Genomic DNA, 17,963 nt, shown 5'->3' on the forward strand with positions numbered 1-17,963 from the left:
CCCTGAGTCCATAAAATCAAGTCTGAACAAAACTTAAGCAGTATAGGATGAGTCGATCCCCTGCATGCTGAGCTGCTCCGACAGGTCTTCTTGCTTGCCAGGAATCCTGGGAAATTTGTGAAATGGATTCTCCTGCTGCGTCTGCTGACCCCCTGGGGAACAGGTCTGATTCATGTCCAGCTAAAGGTAGCAGAGGTGCCTAACTAACTAGCCCCATGCCAAGCTCTCCCTTCTTCATGACCCAAAACCTTCAGGGGAGGGGGTAAGGGAGGGATGGGGGAGGGTATTTAATAACAACACAGTAAAAGGTTTTGTACTTGCTTTCCTTACTTGAGCCCACCGGTGGGGACAGTGTGGCATTTCTTATGCTCCAGCAACTGTTCAGGTGTCTTCATGAACTTGTGGCACACGTCACACTCAAACATCCGGGTGATGAGGTGTATCTGCAGATGGCGCTCAAACATGTTCTTCGTCTTGCAGACAAAGTTGCAAAAAACGCATTCGAACCCTGAAAGGACGGGAGCTGGGTTGTATTGTACAGGGGGGCGGTGGGGGGGCTGTGCAGCATGGGGCAGAGGGACAGGAGGGCAGGAGTGGGACAGACATCTCCTGGTTTCTCTTCTTCTCAGCTATACCCTTTCAGGCACTGTTCCCTGCATCTCTGTGGTAAAGGAGTTAAACATACAGCTCCAGAATCAATGCCACACTGCCCATCCATCCACCCCATATTTGGATGCAAATCAAGCCAAAAGAAATGAGAATTTTAGGTGACAGCAATATGCTGTTCCTAGGCCTAATGTCTGTTTTCCAACATCACTCCTCAAGGGTTTATTTTTAAGTAGGCCAACCCACCTCCTCCCTTACCTTTCTCTGGCTTTTCGTCACTATTCACTGAGGGCTGGCTCCCAGGCACAACAGAGATGACCAGCAGGTTGTTCCCACTCTTGTTTTTCTGAGAGCTGTCTGAATCATCTTTGCTGTTGGCTGAATCACTCAGAGCTGAGAGGGAGGATGAAGAGGGGCTATTTGATTCACTGGGGGTCTTCCTGTCTTCTCCTGAAACAAACACAAACCCCCCCAAAAAAACCCAGGTCTGTTATTTGGGAGATGATAACACTCTAATAATAGCAATTGGGGGTGGGAGAATTGGGTCTCATGACTACACCATCATTTAGGGAACACAGGTGAGCTTTTCAGTGGTCCCAGGCACCACTGGGATCCTACTTCCCCCTCATCTACACACTTGATGACACCTGTGATACCTGGGAAGTCTGTAATGCTTTAAACACATTATCTCATTTTATCTTCTCAAAAATCCAATGAGACACAACTGTTATCACTCCCATTTTACAGATGAGGGGCAGGGGTGGCACAGTCAGGGTAACTGGCCTATGTCACATGCTAGGAAGTGGTGGAGCAGAGATTTCAGATGGTTCGACTCCAAGATCCATGTCTTCATCAGGGCACTGGATTCTCCCTCAAAACCAGAAGTAAACCAGTCAGTAGGCCATTAAAATCCAGTGTCAGGAGACTAATGATTCCACTCAAGATGAAGTGCCAGAGACTGGATTTACTACTGCTACTGAAATAACTAAAACAAAACCAGACAAACTATATCAAACAATAGTTGTTCCCCCCTCCCCCAAACAATAGTTTTTACAGCACTGGACATCAGACACTGAAGACTGATCCCTGAGAGACAGGAAAGAGGTGGTCCACTTCCTGCCTTGAGAGATTTTACTTTCCTAGGCTGCAGTGCAGGGATGGGGAACTGCCCGTCAGATTCATATTGAATTGAGAGGACAGTGCTGAGGGCCTGGGGAGATCAATATGGCTAGATTGGCAGGGCAGGGTACCAGAGGGCAGAGAGCTGTACAGAGGAAGAACTCAAAGACCTGCAGAGGGTCCCCCATGAGTAATTCAGCAGAGTAGGGACCAGAGCACACGTGTGAGAAAACCACCCAAGGCTGCAGGGAAAAAAGTCATGTGAAAGGCTTGGAAAACACTGCTGTTTCCATTAGTAGCCAGATTAGAAAGACTTGCTATTCTCAAGGCATTGGGTAGGAAACTGAGGAAGATCTCTTAGGAGTGGGTAATGATCGGCGCTACTTGGATCACTGCTCCAGACCTGCCTGACAAGCCACAAAAGCAAAATCCAAAGGAGTCAAATTTTCCAAGTGATTAACTGCATCCTAAAACAAAGGTCAAGAATTTTTATGGGAATATAAAATATCCAGCACCCAGCAAGGCAAATCACTATGTTTGACATTCAAACAAAGATTAGCAGGCATGCCCAGAAACAAGAAAACACAACCCAAAACAGGGAGAAAAACCAACCAGTTAAAACTGACCTAGAACTGACACAGCCATTAGAATTTGCAGTCAAGGGCATAGGCACAATTATAACTATATTCTATAGATTCAAAATGTTAAATAGAGATATGAAAGATATAACAAAATAACAAAGATCTAAATCAATTTCTAGAGATGAAAATTATGTCTAAGATGAAAAGTACACTGGATGGGATTACCAGCAATTTCAACATGACAGAAGATTAATGAACCTTGAAGATAAATAACACTGATAGAAATTATCTGCAATGAAACGGGGGGGGGGTAGTATAAAAATGAAAAGTACATCAGTGGATTATGGGGTGCCTTCAGGTAGCTTAATATAACTGGAGTCCCTGACCAGGTGGAAAGGGCAGAAAAATCTGAAAGAGTGAAAACTTTTCTATACTTGAGGAAAACCATAAACCTCAGATCCAAAAGGCAAAACGAATCCCATGCATAAGAAAGATGAAATCTACAGCAAGGGATATCATAATCCAATTGCTCAAAACCAGTGATAAAGAAAATATCCAAAAAGGCAGCCTGAGGAAGAAGGATACATTCTGTGTAAAGGAACAAAAATAAGGATGACAGCAGATTTCTCACTGGAAACAATGCAAGTGAGAAGTAGTGGAGCGCCATCTTTAAAGTGCTGAAAGGAACAACTGTCAATCTGAGATCTCATACCATGTGAAAATGTATTTCAAAAAATGAAGCTTCCCTCCCCACCCCAAAAGCAGGAAGAATTCATCACCAGCAGACTAGAATTACAAAAAAAATTCAAAGAAATTTTTAAGGCAAAAGAAAAATGACATGAAATGTAAAAAGTGAATCTACACAAAAGAATGACAAGCACAGGAAATGGCAACTATATGGATTAAATACATGAGGTTTTCTTATTTAAATCTCTAAAAGATAAGAGTAATTTTGTTAAAGAACAATGTAATATAGGGTTTATAACATATATAAGTATTTGACAGTGATAGCATAAAGGCTGGGAGAGGAGACAGGGAAGTATGTTTTTGTCAGGCTCTTACACTGCACCCAAAATGGTATTATATCACTTGAACCTGACTGTAATGAAAACAACGTATGTTATGCACCCCAAATAACAGGAGGGCTCTACGTTGTTCATGGTTTAGAAGACTTGATATTGTTAAGATGTCTGTTCTCCCCAAACAAAATCGAAGCAGTCCCATCATTTTAGGTTAGGGTAGGAAATATGGGGAGACTGTGCATCAGTTCCCTTCAAAACAGTCAATTAAGTAAATCTAGTCATTGTAAACTCTAGAAATGAACTTTATTAGGAGATTAAAAAATAAGTCATATATTATATATGGGCATTAAAAAATCCAGAAGTAAACAAAGCTGATGGTGGTTACAGCTAGTGCGTGAAATCATCGGCGGTATGTTTGTTTTCTTTTATTTGGTTTTCAAAATTTTCTAGAGGGACCATAAATCACTTGTCCAATTTAAAACAGTTTTTAAAAAGAGGAAGGAAAAAATATTTACCCTCTTGCAATGTTTCCAAGTCTTGTTCCTGGCAGAACTGAACTTGGTTCCTGGACAGACACTGTGACCTCACTCACTGACCCACAAGGAGGGATGGAATACGCCTTTGAAGTATAGGAACCTCCCCATCTCTTGGTACAAGTCTCTTACCAGTCTCTTACCTAAATATATAACCAGGGTAGTCACATTTTGTAGACAAACAGAATATGTTTGGTGGGGGACCTGAGTCTATTGCTTCATCAAATCCATCATCTAAGGTGGGTCTTATCCATAGAATCTTGCAAGTGATGATTTTAAATTAGTTTTTAGAATCAAAGCCTATAATTTTAATTACCATCTTTAGCAATAGCTAAGTATCCTCAGGCTTAAAGCACTGGGGAAAGCTGCCTAAATTAATAGATGTACCAATATACAGGTGCCACGGCAGCCGTTCTGTGATTCGGCATGGGGAAAGAGCCACGGCAGCTCAAGTTGGAATCCTTAGCCCCACCGCTTCCTCTGCTCTCACTCCTGTAGGCTGTGACCCGGGGTGCCCTTGTCAACTCAGTCCATGGCTCACTTCGATCCAAGCGGTCATTCACTTTCAGCAGCACACAGATTCTTGGTGAAGGACATCTGTGCACAGGTAATGCAACCTCATACTTCAGGACAGCCAGCTAAAGAGAACTTAAAACTAAATCTTTCATAATCTAAAATGACACCAAATGATAAATTGAGACTATAAAAATTACCCATTGTCTTGCTGCCTCAATATAAACGTCATATTTTTGATATACTTCTTTTTATATTTTTTAGAAGTAAGCATATCTGTTTTAAAATTGTTGCCATTAATTGCATAGTAGTTAAGAATAAGGACTTCAGATCCAGAATACCTGAGTTTGAATGCTGCCCGTACCACTTAATGGCTGAACGACTTAAGACAAGGGATTTAATTTAGTGCCTCAACGATCTCATCTTAAAAATGGGGATAATATCAGCAGCTTCATATGTTTGTTGTAAGGGTTAAATGGGTTTTTATACATACAGCACCAAGAACAATGCCTAGCTCATTGCAAACATTATAGAATGCATTATTATTATAAAATATAACATAAGTAATGATAACAATAATGAACACTTCGTGTTTTCCCATGCTGTTTTATATACCCGGCACATAGTTGACTCTCAAAAAATTTATGAAAGTAATTATAAAGGGGATCCCTGGGTGGCTCAGCGGTTTGGCGCCTGCCTTTGGTCCAGGGTGTGATCCTGGAGTCCCAGGATCGAGTCCCACGTTGGGCTCCCGGCATGGAGCCTGCTTCTCCCTCTGCCTGTGTCTCTGCCTCTGCCTCTCTCTCTCTCTCTCTCTCTCTCTCTATGTCTATCATGAATAAATAAATAAAATCTTAAAAAAAAAGAAAATAATCATAAATTAATGGTTTCAAAAGGTAGTATTGGAGCACCTGGGTGGCTCAGTCATTTAAACATCCAACTTTTGGTTTCGGCTCAGGTCATGATCTCAGGATCATGAGATCAAGTGCCAGGTCAGGCTTCATGCTCGGTGGGGATCCACTTCTCTCCCTCTCTATCCCTCTTTGCTCACATGCTCATGCTCTTTCTCTCAAATATATTTTATTTTTTTTAATTTTTTATATTTTTAAAATATTTTATTTATCTATTCATGAGAAATACAGAGAGAGGCAGAGACACAGGCAGAGGGAGAAGCAGGCTCCATGCAGGAGCCCAATGTGGGACCTGATCCTGGGACCCCATCCAGGACCCCTGAGCCCCCCTGCTGAGCTCAACTGCTGAGCCAGCCAAGTGTCCCTAAATATATCTTTTTAAAAAAATAAATGATAGCATCATATCCATGGGGTAGACTTATCCTACACTACTGAAAATATTGCCTTAAAATTGAATTTTATTATTTATTTTTTAAAAGATTTTATTTATTCATGAGAGACACAGAGAGAGAGAGGTGGAGACACAGGCAGAGGGAGAAGCAGGAGGGAGCCTGATGCAGGACTCGATCCCAGGACCCTGGGATCATGACCTGAGTCAAAGGCAGATGCTTAAGCACTGAGCCACCCAGGTGCCCTAAAAGTGAATTTTAAGTGAATATTATTAGTATTTCAGGGGTGCCTGGGTGGCTCCCTTGGTTGAGTGGCCAACTCCTGATCTCAGTTCAGGTCATGATCTCAGGGTGCTGGGATCGAGCTGGCCCGAATTGGGCTCTGCACTCAGCAAGGAGTCTCCTTGAGATTCTCTCTCCCTCTGCCCCTCCCCCTGCTTGTTCATGCATGCTTTCTCTCTAAAATAAATAAATGTCATTAAAAAAAGAAAGTTACAAATCACATGTAACTCCTTAAAAAAGAGAGAAAAAAATTAATATTCCATTGGTTGATATTTTCCCCCTATAGACAGACTCCCAGAAGGACTACAGAGTTACAGGCATTTTCAAGTCACTTGGTCTATACCACCTAATGAGTTTTCAAATGTTCTCCCACTCTGTAGGGTCATGGCCATAAGAGTATCAGCAGCATCCAGTGACCATGGGTGACACTGTAAAACACACTCCTAATGCAATCGGTGAAACATAAACCACTCTTGAGTTTTAATTTGATGGCTAGTGAGGTTGAATATTTTTCCTTATGTTGAGTGGTTAGCTTTTATTTCTTTTTTTTGTGTGTGTATTGACGGTTTTTATCCTTTTGTAAATTCTTCACTTAGAGACCTAAAGTGTTTCCTACCAGTTTATATGACATTTCTACGTAGCAAATATATCAGCCTTTGTCATTTTTACCAACACATTTTTCAGACTGGTTTTTCTTGGTTTTGTTTTCCTTCTCTTTTCCTTTTCTTTTGCAAATAGAAGACGATATATTTATGCATCAAATCTCTTGATTCTTTTCTTTTCCCATTTCTTGATTCACTTAAGCTTTCACAAATCCTTCTCACTCTGGAAGTTTGATAAACATTTAATTTGCTTCAAGCGTTTCTAGGGCTGATTTGTTAATGGGGATTGTGTAAGTTGTCGGATACTTATTTTGGTGTTGGTGTGAAGTGAAGGTATTGATGGTTGTATTTTCCAAATAGCTATTCAGATTCCTCAATGCTGTTATTGCAACATTGAAAAATTGCAGCAAAATCTGCGTTGAGGAAATCAGGAAAACCAGAGGGAATATTTTTCCCTTGTTGATGTTCTCTGCAGACACAAGGAGCCAGGGAGTGGGAGCAAGAGGGTAAGGAGGGGTCACTGAGAAGAAACTACCTAGACAGAGGGCAGTTCCTCAGGTGCCCACTCAGCAGCACCCTGTTCACAAATGTGCCCTGGGTGAGAGTAGCCAGGAAGGAAGTACAGAAAGCACATGGATTCTGTGGGAGACAAAGCTCATCCTGTAGATCACAGCTTCACGTCTGTAACAAGAAAGCACCACAGATTTCTTGACTATTTCACTGAAATAATAGGTGCCCATTCCTAGGACAGGGAAATCAAGTTGGATGACAAGGTCCATAGAATTATAGAATCTTATGCCTGTTGGGCATCCCTTGCACATTCAAAAAGTCAAGGAATGGATGGAGGCCCAGAGAAGTTAAAATGAATTTCTGGAAGTGCAGCGCTATTTATGCTACCATGGGGTCTAGAATTAGGATCTAGAATTCAAAGCATGTTTTCCTCCATTCCAAGGAACTACTTCCACATAGATTATAATGCATAAGTCTCTCAGGGTTTGATAAGGGCCTCATCAGAATAATTTTCTTGCTTAGCACACACAAGCATGTGTAAATGTGCTTGCACACACATATTCATCCACTGAATGAACGTTTGTTTCCACTTACACAGTGCAGGCACTGGTCCAGGTGCCTGAGAGACAGCAGCAACTTAGATAGGCTTCCTATTCTCAGGAATATGGAGTATAATATGTATCACGTAGCATATATACTGCCTTGTATCATAACTTTGTAATCATACAGCTTATTAATGAACCGATGACGATCGACGTATCTTGGGTCAAACTCAAACACTTCAACAGCAACTAAATAAATGCAAGAAACTCTCATTGTTGAAGACCATTAGCTTATAAAAGCGGTCAGCAAATTATAGCCCTAGATTTGGCCAAATCTAGCCTCCTGTTTCTGTAAATAAAGTTTTATTGGAACAGTGCCAGGCTCGCTTTTTTGTGTATTGTCTACACTACTTTCAAATTCCAATTCATTCCAATGAATGTAGTGACAGAAACTGTATGGCCTGAAAGCCTAAAATGTTCACTATCTGGCCCTTAAAAAAAAAAAAGAAAGAAAAAGAAAAAACAAAACAAAACGCAATTCTGAGTTTCCCTGGCTAAAAAAAAAAACCTATAAAAAGGTTATAACCTTATTCCCTAATAGCAGCACTGTTCAAGGCTTCTACTGTATTGAAAAAGCAACTTCTTTAGTGCATTTCACTCCGGTCTCTGTGCTAACAAACGAGGATATTCTTCCCAGGTAGACAAGGAGCCCTACCACCTCGGAGGGAACAAGATGTCTCTGTTTCTTGTGGCCATGAGCGTGTTTGCACTGGTTACTTGTGAATGTGAGGTTTTCATCCGTGACAATCAAGTGATTCTAAATCCAACTGCTTCCCAGCCATTATGGTTTCTATGGTTTCCTTGAGGCGGGTGGTGGCCGAGGAGCTGGAGCCTGGTGGGGGAGGAGGAAGGTTCCTGAGCGGCCTCAGGCCAACCTGGGGTGTGGAAAGGGCTGGCAGAATGGGAGAGTCGCGGAAAGGAGGGAAAAAAATATCTGAAAAGCCGGTAGCACTGGAGGAGGGGCGGCCTTTGCCTCCGTTAGCCACTCCCGAGACGCTGCTTCCCTTGGTCTTTGACGCGGGTTCCCGCTCGCCCGCCGCCCCGGCGCGACCGCGACGGCGGCTCGAGCCCATAACCGACCGGGAAGCGGCGCCTCCGCAGCCCTCCAGTCACCGCCGCCCGACGCGGCAAAAGCGAGCTTTCACCGCTGCGGCTCCACGTCACCAAAGCGTCACCAAAGCGTCACCAAAGCGGCGGCTACGGCCCAGGGAGGCCTCAGGGCTGCGAGCGGCGCGGGGGGCGGGGCGCGCGAGCACGTGCGGACGTCGCTGCCGTCCCCGGCGCCCGCCCTCGCGAGAGAACCGCGCGGTGACGTCACAGCGGGACCTTCGCGGAACCGAGGTCAACCGGGCGGCGGGAGCCCTAGCGAAGGCGGCCCCTGCCCGCGCCTTGGCCCCGGCCGGCTCGTCGCAGGGATGCGGCGCTCGGGCCCCGAGCAGCCCCGACAGGCGGCCTGTCCCAGCAGCCGCGGCGCGGCGCGGAGGGTCGCGTCTGGGCTGCCGGCCGGGGCAGCGGGCTCCCTTCTGGAAAGCCGCCGCCACGGAATGCGGGAGCGGCGAGGCCGGGTGCCCCGCGGGACGCTCGAGGCTGGGGGCGTCGCCTACGACGAGGACCCCGGGGAGGGCCACGCCGCCGGCTCAGCACCGCCCAGCGACGCGGGAGCCTGGGGCGTCCGGAGGCCGTGGCCCTGCGGCCGCAGAGCAGCGGGGCTCTGCCACCCGGGGCCTTCCCTGGGAGGGAGAAACGGCCCGGGTCGCGTGGTGATAGGGATGCTTCTGCCCGCGCGGGCCTGCAGGCCAGGAGGGCGGACAGTGACGGTCACCTGTGTGCTTGGTGCCAATGTGAGCCTTCATCTCTGCTTCCTCCATGGTGACGAAGTCACAGGCGGTGCAGCAGATGGAAAACATCCACTGCTCCTTGTCCACGTGGAGTGACATGTGGCTGACAAACTGGACGTTGAGCTCAGTCTCAAATCCACACACGTGACAGCTAAATGAGGGGATGAAAAAAGAAAAAAAAAAAAAACAACGGAGAGTGAGAGGAGTGAGGCTTTGTGGTACGCTCAGAAAACTGGACTTTGCACACGTTTCTCCTCCCGCCAAAAGGTTTTTGCATTAGAAAATTGTCCCGCTTTCTGGGACGGCTCTGAAGTGGTCACCGTGCCAAGTGGACTAAGCGCCAGCATAACGTAACAATCCCATACATGCTATAATGATGCTAAATAATCATAAAGATAATTAAAAATCAGAGATTCCAGATGCTGCACATCACCTTACTGATTCCTCTGGGCAAGGGGATGCGGCGCAGCCTTGCCAAGATGTTAGCAGCGGTGATACACTCATAAATTCCGAGCACCCCGCATACCCGGTGAGCCTCTCTCTGGCCCCGGAAACCTTCAGTGTAGGACCGAAGGCACGTGCAAGTCCTCGGATGGCACTGCAAGCAGGAGCAACTCCTGTCTGACAATTCCTGATAGAAGCCACCCATCCACGGGGACATTTCATGAAAATGCAAGTTTCCATCAGTCTGTATGGTCTACGTCTTGGGCAAGATGCTGAACCTTGGGATCATCTAGCAACCAAACCAAATATGGATTCGCGGTCGAATGTGGAAGGGAAATACAGCATTTCAGGTGCTGAAGACAATACGACTGGGGAAAATAGGCAATGCTTTCAGGGCGATTTCCTCAGAGTTTCAGATTTATTTTCCCTACTCTTTTTTCCTCCTCAAGACAATTCTCAGGAAGCGGCAAGGTGTTCTGTTACAAAGGTAGAAACTTCCCAGCTGCACAAACCTAAAAGCTAATAATTCCCAGAGCCCTGTCACTCTCCGGAGTTCCACCCCAGAAAGCCACCTCCAAGACCATGTCCCTTTCAATTAATCCTACTGGGGCCACCCAAGCCAGATAGGAGTCAGCGCCGCTTCCCGGTTCAGCCTCAGCAGAGCAACTATTAAAGCAAAGGTTGGCACGGTGACGGAGAAGCAGCATCTCATCACCTGTGCCCTAGCACACAGGCAGGGAGTGTGCAGGAAAGTCGGGGAAGGTTCCATTCACAGCTCACCTGTAATAATAAGGGTGCTTCTTCCCATCACTGCCTTCAGAGGTGACGGCGCTGACAATGTCCTCAGTGTCCGTACTCACCAGCTTCACCGAGTGGACGGTCAGGTGCTGGTTAAGGTTCGCACGGCACTTAGCAGCATAGGGGCACAAGTGGCATTTGTATTTTCTTTCCTCTGGGGGAGAAGGAAGAGGAGAAAACCCAAACCGCTCTCAAAAATGAAAACCCAACACCTTGCAAGAGACTACTTAACGCTATCAAGCTCGGGGGAGTTCAAATCTCTTTGCAGACGGCCACAGAGGGAACACCTTGGAACTGTAGTCTCTAAAAGTCATTATGCAGCAGCTCACTGCTGGATTAGTACTTTCAAAGATAAAGTCCCAGGGCAACTGGACCATCTCCTTTTTTCCTAGACACCCATAGGTCCCTCTTCTTGATAAGGGGAGCCCCCTAGGAGTAAAAGAATATTGTGTATGTGTGACTGTGTGTGTGCACATGCTCCCCACGTATCTGCCGAGGGTGGGCGCTTAGCTGTGGAAAGGAGAATGGAACACAGCCTTCCTGGGACTGGTGTAAGAGAAGCCTCATCATTTTCCCTAAGCTCCAGGCCTAGGTCAGCCAAGAAATAAAAAACTAATGAAATTAAAGGGGGGAAAATGACTCGTGTGAAATAATTTAATGGGAAATTTTCATTTTACGTAAATAAAATTAAAAATTTCAATTAATTTCTTAATGAAAAACCTCTCGTAAAACTGACAACGTTTCAGGGCTCTTTCCAGAGTGGCATTCTGAATTCATTCGATTAATCAAGCAAATTATAGTAAAAGGAGCGGGCTTTGCTTTCATTGTGCAGATAAAGGTAGCAGGCGGTAGCAGAAAAAGCAAGGAGCAACTTCATTTTCTTTCCCGGATTCTTACTTTGTATTTCTGGGCTTGCCTTTACAAAATGCCCGTCTTACTCACCTCACAGCAAAGAATGAGGAAAAAAGTTTTTCTCATCATTATTACTATGGGGGGTGTCCCACATGTTAAGTGCTGGTGGCCTGGGGCTTGGCAGGGCAGGGGAGGACCCCCACAGTGAAGATAAAATACAGTCCTTTCTTCTGGGGGAGGAGGAACTTATTTTTGTTGCATTAATTAAGTTACTATTTATTCCTCCTTTATCCTGTCTTAATTTGGTTGCCTTCCCTTTCACAACACGGAGAATCAGCCACATTTCTCTACTATTACATGAAGGTAAAGATAGCAACAGTTTCTCCACCAGCTGCTCTGTCCCTCTGCTGCTCCCATTTACCACTCTAGGATGAAACCAGTAAGATGGGGTGTGTCCCCATCCCCTGCACCCTCAAGATGACAGCAGTACATTACTTAAGAGTTCGAGAACTTTACCTACACGAGCCCACATGTATCTTTTCTCATCCATCCTACTTTCAATATAAATAAAAACCTTTTCTGGGGCCTTAGTTTGAACGTGCCAGGACAGAAACATTTCCACCATTTTCTGTTATAATCCTCTAGAGAAACTCAACTTGTTGAGAAGAGAAAAGCTGGGTGATCCAGAGTGCAGAAAACAGGAGTGAGGCCCTGACTCACCTGTGTGCAGCGAGAGATGTCGGGACAATGTCTGCTGGCGGCCAAACACTTTCCCACACACATCACAGGGGAAAAGCTGGTCATTGAATTTCCAAGATGGCAATCCGTTTCCTGCCTCTAGTACTATCTTTTCTGTTTCTGGGCCAAAAGAGCAAAGCATCATGAGGGGTAAACAAGGCATCATGAACAAATTTCATTTTAGTCAAAATTCATCAGGACTTTAGCAGAGGCTTCCTTCTGAAGACTGTGGCTGGGCACTGCCAGTAAGTCCCAGGAAACTCCAGGCTTCATGTTCATTTCCTGTTTCTAAGAAGGCTATTCTTGAAAGTTGTGGTGGCAAATGGATTCCAATTCTAGTCAAGAATCCCGTGTTTTCTCTGTCACTAAAGGTCAGCCAACCAAACCTTCCAGTAGGTTGAATGCAGGGTTTAGCGCTGTGCCCAGTATACAGTTGGTACTCAACATATGTAAGTGAGCAAATGGTTGGTTGAGTCGCATGTCAGAACTCCAGACATGCACATTCTTGCCACAAGACGGTAAATAAAGAGGGCTGGATCTCGGACTCTGATGGAAAAACAAATGGTTCGATCCCTTAAAGGAAATACACTTTCACTGCCCTTTATGAAGAAACGTTTTGCCCTATGTCCGGGGTGGGGCAAAATCCTTAATGAGGAACTTAATGTGTTACACGGACACGGAGATGCTAACTGCATCCTTCTTGCTGTAGTCTGAATGTTTGTGTCTCCCCCAAATCCATGTATTGAGACCCTACTGCCCACAGTGATGGTATTAGGAGGTCATACCCCTAGGAGGTGATGAGGTGGTGAGGGCGGGGCCTCATGAATGGGATTAGTGCTCTTATAAAGGAGATCCCAGAGAACTCTCTTGCCCCTCTTGCCCTGTGAAGACAAAGTGAGCAATAGAGAGCTGGAACAAAACCCTTACTTCACTATGCTGGCACCCTGATTTCAGACTTTGGGGCTCTGGAACTGTGAACAATAGACTTCTATTGTTATTATAAGCTAGCCTGTCTGTGGGATTTTGTTGTGGCAGCCTGAATGGGCTCAGACACTACTCCACAACTAGAATTTCCCCAAAGGTCTCATCCTATTGGGGAAAGTGATGAGTATTGCCAGTTATCTGTACATAATTCACAGCCATGACTGAGGTGTGTGGACATTAATACACCTTCTTGTCATCTTAAAAAGTTTTTAACTTCTCATCATCGTCCATAGAATTACCTCTGATTTTCTCATCTGTATTTCTTCTCACTGAACTGTAATGGGCTGCACAAACATAACTTCTACAGTAATAGAGGGAGATGGGTGACAGAATCCCCAAAAAAGAGTGAAGGGGACACATTAATGAGGACACTTGTCTGGGCCACTAAGAGGCCTTTAGGCCTCACTCTGAAGAATAAAACAGTTTACTGAATTGACAGCTTGTCCTTTACTTTAGGAAATTATTGTGAAACTTCTTAAAGTGTATTAGATGTTGCTTTATAGAACCGGATGCCAAGTGGTGAGAATTAAATGGTACAACTTTTTCTAAGGATCCATGCAGATGAAAATGCTGAGACCACTGGACAGAGACATCACAAGAAAGAACTTTATTTCTCACAATTGGGTTAACACTGCTTCCCAGATACGGGCTTCCACCTGCATTGGGGTGAGCGGGCGGGATCAGTTTTTGTTTGAATGCAGATGTGCCAGACAGTGTGATCTACAGACAAGCAGAAACAAATCCAAGTGTGTTTGGGGGGGTGGAGGAGGGGACCAGGAGGATGATGGCATCGCAGTCCTGTTTGCTCTGAGGCACCTGCCAGCAATCCCAACACTGATAAGGCACATTTATTGATTTATCTGTGTTTGTTAAAACACAGCTCTTTGGGCCTCGGGGAGAACAGCCAGTTTTATTAAAGTAGGACCATGCAGCTAAAACCCTGTCGGGGATGGGGTGGGACTGGGGTGGGGGGGCACGGAGACCAAAAGGGAGGTACTGGCTACTGAGTGTTTGAGAACACAAGAACCACTGTTGGATGACTGTCCTTAGGCCCAAGCAGCGGTGAGAGGGCATTTTAGTTCCTGTTAAGCGTGTAATCCAGATGGTGCTTCAAAGGAGGACCCCGGTCATAATTATAAGGAGAGGTCAAGAGGGTACAGGGTCTTCCAATAACATTCACAACAAGAATGAATTAATTGGGTCACATACCGAACAAGTAGATGCAATTAGAAATAAAGAAGTCTCCTAATAATTCTTTCAAGCATTAGTCACACACTTGAGAAGTTGAAGCATCATCAGAAGTCCAATTCCCTTTGTGGGCCTTAGGAAACTCCTAGAACTATGAGTACGTGCTGCAGCCCAGCAGGGAGAACAGCCCCGGGCCTCTGGAAGCGGCTGGGCAGCTGCGGGCACCAGCAGCTGCCATCGGGGCGCAGGCGAGGGAGCCCAGGGGCTCCGAGGGGGCGGGGCGGCGTGAGAAAGCGCAGAGTCCGTTTGGAGTCCGCAGCGAGCCAGTCGCCGGAAGCTGTCCGTGTGGCTCCAAGGTTGGTACCCAGCAGGGCAGGCGCCCAGGCGTCCGCGCGCCTTTCTGCGGCCGCACAGGCCCAGCTTCCCCGAGAGCCGCCCACCGCGCCGCAGGCACCCAGCGGCACCTGCCGCCTCTCCTTCTGGGTGATCTCCGGGGCTCACAAGTCCTTTATGACGCCGGGGCGCCTGCCTTCGGCTCAGGTCTGATCCCGGGGTCCCAGGATGGAGTCTCCCATGGGGCTCCCTGCTCAGCGGGGGGCCTGCTTCTCCATCCGCCTCTGCCCCTTCCCCTGTTCTCGCCAGTTCGCTCTCAGATGAATAATAAAAGATTTTATTTTATCATGAGAGACACACAGAGAGAGGCAGAGACACAGGCAGAGGGAGAAGCAGACTCCATGCGGGGAGCCGGATGTGGGACTCCATCCCGGGACCCCAGCATCATGCCCTGAGCCAAAGGAAGACGCTCAACCACTGGGCCACTCAGATGCCCCCCACCCCCACAAAAACTTTAATAATACTTTAATATTTAATAATACTTAAATTGTGAACTTAATGGTAAGGAAACATTTATAAAAACGGATACGTAGGCCTATACTGGTCTCTATGAATTAGCAATAGTGACTGGAACCCTACATTAGGGAGACCACTGGTGGGACAGCAGCAAGTATCCCAAGTCGTAGATGCAGACGCCCAGCCCCATCGCTGTCCTGGGCCTTGAATGAGTTGGCCTGGCTATCACTTGTGGTCACAGGCTACAGGTTTAACAAAGAGATTTCAGGTTCCAATTTGTGTGTGTAGACAACACTGTGGAGTGAAGATTGACATATTTTTAAGTAAAGTTTTTCTATTATTTGATTCTTTAAAATCTTTGGAAACGAACAAACAAATCTGAAAGATCTTTCTGTGACTGACCTGACTGCACTGCCTGAATGGAGTCCTCTTCTCTCACCAGGATTGCTAATAAAGCCTCTGGAACAGCTCCTCCCCATTCCAATAGCTCCCGTCACTGGTTTCAGAATGGTCTTTTGAAGGCACAAATCTGATGTGTCTTGTCCAGTATCCCAACGGCCCCTCCAGGCCAAGCTCCTTCCTTCACGTGCCTTCTGAAGAGTGTCAAAATCCTTGACAATCCTCCTCCACCCACCTCCCACCTTCAGCTCCCCACTTCACCCCCAACCAGCCAGATACTCAGCAGAGTGGGCTACTTGCCCTTCTGGAAAACAGACCAGTCCCTTCTAAGCCAGCAGTACTTTTGAATCAATTGTACCTGCACCAGAAACCACTCCCCATCTTAGCATTTCTTTTGCACGGCAAAGTCCTGCTCATGTTCAAGCCCTGTCCAGATTTCATCTCTTTGGTAAAGCCTTCCCAATTCTCCAGGGAGAGTTAGTCATTTCCCCTTCTCAGTCCCAAAGCACTTTTACGAGCACTTTCATTGCACCTCTTTACCTGTTATATTATTTGTTTACACACCTTCTATATTACATATGTCTTTTTCACATAAAGCAGCCAGTGAGTCCAGTATGCAGTAGTGCTCGATAAGTGCATTCTCTGGCCTCTCTTTCCTATTAGAATGTGAGTCATTGAGCAGAAGGGGTTCTACATGATTTACTTCTGTATCCTCAGCACAGTGCCTGATACATAATAAGGATGTAGTATCTATGTGTTGCGTACGTGAATGGCTGAATGAAAATCTAAGTAAGGCAGGGAATAAACACTATTCTTATTTTATAGTGGGATAGACTGAGGCCTGGAGACAGCATATGTTAAGGTTTATGGCCAATTCAGGGTGAAAACAAGGCTACTTGCCTTCTGAATAGGTGTTTTAACTCAACCCAAGAACTGTGATTTAAAGATTTTATTAGTGAAAATATCTGCAGGTCTGAGCCATACTCCAAAGGTTCTATATCCTTTCTTCCTCCCAATAACAACAAGCCAGAAGATTATTCTTTTCAAGACAAACTCTCTGGCAGATATTGTTTATCAGTTAACCACAAAGCTCCAGCACCCTATGAAGAACTCTTCACATTCATTGTCAGTAGCAACAGCGTGCAGTCACTTGTCACCTGAGCACATTTCCACCTCAATTATCTTCTATTCTGCTAAAAACAAAACCTAGTTTCTTTTAGATTAATAAGGAGTTTGCTTTATAAAACTTTTAATGCAGTGTAACATTTAACAGAAAATTCCACTTAACAGGAACTGCTTTTTTTAAAAAAAAATTTTTTTTTAATTTATTTATGATAGTCACAGAGAGAGAGAGAGAGAGAGAGAGAGAGAGGCAGAGATACAGGCAGAGGGAGAAGCAGGCTCCATGCACCGGGAGCCCGACGTGGGATTCGATCCCGGGTCTCCAGGATCGCTCCCTGGGCCAAAGGCAGGCGCCAAACTGCTGCGCCACCCAGGGATCCCCAGGAACTGCTTTTAAACTGTTCATACTCATGAATTAGTTTGGAATATAGGTATTATTTTAAAACATTTTTTTTCTTCCCTTCCTTCAGCTGGGACAGGGATTAGTTTCTGGCGCAGGTACCACTGATCCAAAACATTTTCTTCTTTATCTTTATTCCCATATCCTTAGCATTTGTTTCACTATTTTTAAGGAGCTGTGAATAAGGATTTCATTTCTTCTAGGGCAAAGTACTCATCTAGTGATGTCTTTTTGATATAGAGTCTCAGAGGATTTTGTTTTCTACGAAGCATTTTATTTTATGTTCATAGTCTTAGGCTGTGATCCCAGGATATCCATTCATTGTTTCCACAAATTCCCTTCTACTCAGTTTTATCTGATCAAATGGTTTTCTCTCTACTTTCCCACCTGTGGTTTTTGTTGTTTGGGACTTTCCCTCTTTCTTAAACAAGTTTTTGTTTTACATGAAGTAAATACATATATAGGAGCAAGTACTTTGATCCTCATAGTACAGTTGGAAAAACAGGAACCTAGTGAGAGTCTCTATCTTAGCAGCCCTACCTCAAGGTCTCAGCTCTTCCTGTTTATGATGAACTATGGCCCTTCGTTCATAATGACCAAGAGATGGTATGCCAAACTGTGCCTCTTATGACCCGGTGATCCAAGGGTACACATTTCATTTCATGCATGGGTCCTGGGAAG

The 17,963-nt window shown here is 45.4% G+C and overlaps 2 protein-coding genes across 51 annotated transcripts in view; one reads left to right on the forward strand and one right to left on the reverse strand.

Annotated features, from left to right (window-relative positions):
- The window catches only part of C15H4orf51 (chromosome 15 C4orf51 homolog), a 100,445-nt gene that overhangs the window by 52,188 nt on the left and 30,294 nt on the right, over positions 1-17,963 (forward strand). For 4 of the 43 annotated variants that reach the window (XR_005370771.1, XR_005370777.1, XR_005370781.1 and 1 more), the window contains one exon: positions 4,360-5,051. Coding sequence is in view for 1 of the 43 variants with exons in the window: in XM_038558925.1 (XP_038414853.1) it covers positions 4,360-4,468 (109 nt within the window). In the remaining 42 variants the exon portion in view is untranslated. Of the gene's footprint in view, positions 1-101; positions 216-4,258; positions 5,088-17,963 lie in introns of those variants that run through there. The other 39 variants (XR_005370770.1, XR_005370779.1, XR_005370788.1 and 36 more) reach the window with 25 other exon arrangements.
- ZNF827 (zinc finger protein 827) overlaps positions 1-17,963 on the reverse strand; it is a 168,649-nt gene that overhangs the window by 7,196 nt on the left and 143,490 nt on the right. For 4 of the 8 annotated variants that reach the window (XM_038558912.1, XM_038558915.1, XM_038558913.1 and 1 more), the window contains exons 9-13: positions 12,323-12,460; positions 10,733-10,904; positions 9,493-9,659; positions 865-1,056; positions 331-508 (exon numbers count right to left, since the gene is read on the reverse strand). In XM_038558912.1, coding sequence (XP_038414840.1) covers positions 331-508; positions 865-1,056; positions 9,493-9,659; positions 10,733-10,904; positions 12,323-12,460 — 847 coding nt within the window. Of the gene's footprint in view, positions 1-317; positions 509-864; positions 1,057-9,492; positions 9,660-10,732; positions 10,905-12,322; positions 12,461-17,963 lie in introns of all 8 variants that reach the window. The other 4 variants (XM_038558917.1, XM_038558916.1, XM_038558919.1 and 1 more) reach the window with 2 other exon arrangements.

This window comes from Canis lupus, chromosome 15 (genome assembly GCF_011100685.1).
Source record: "Canis lupus familiaris isolate Mischka breed German Shepherd chromosome 15, alternate assembly UU_Cfam_GSD_1.0, whole genome shotgun sequence".
Lineage (NCBI taxonomy): Eukaryota > Metazoa > Chordata > Mammalia > Carnivora > Canidae > Canis > Canis lupus.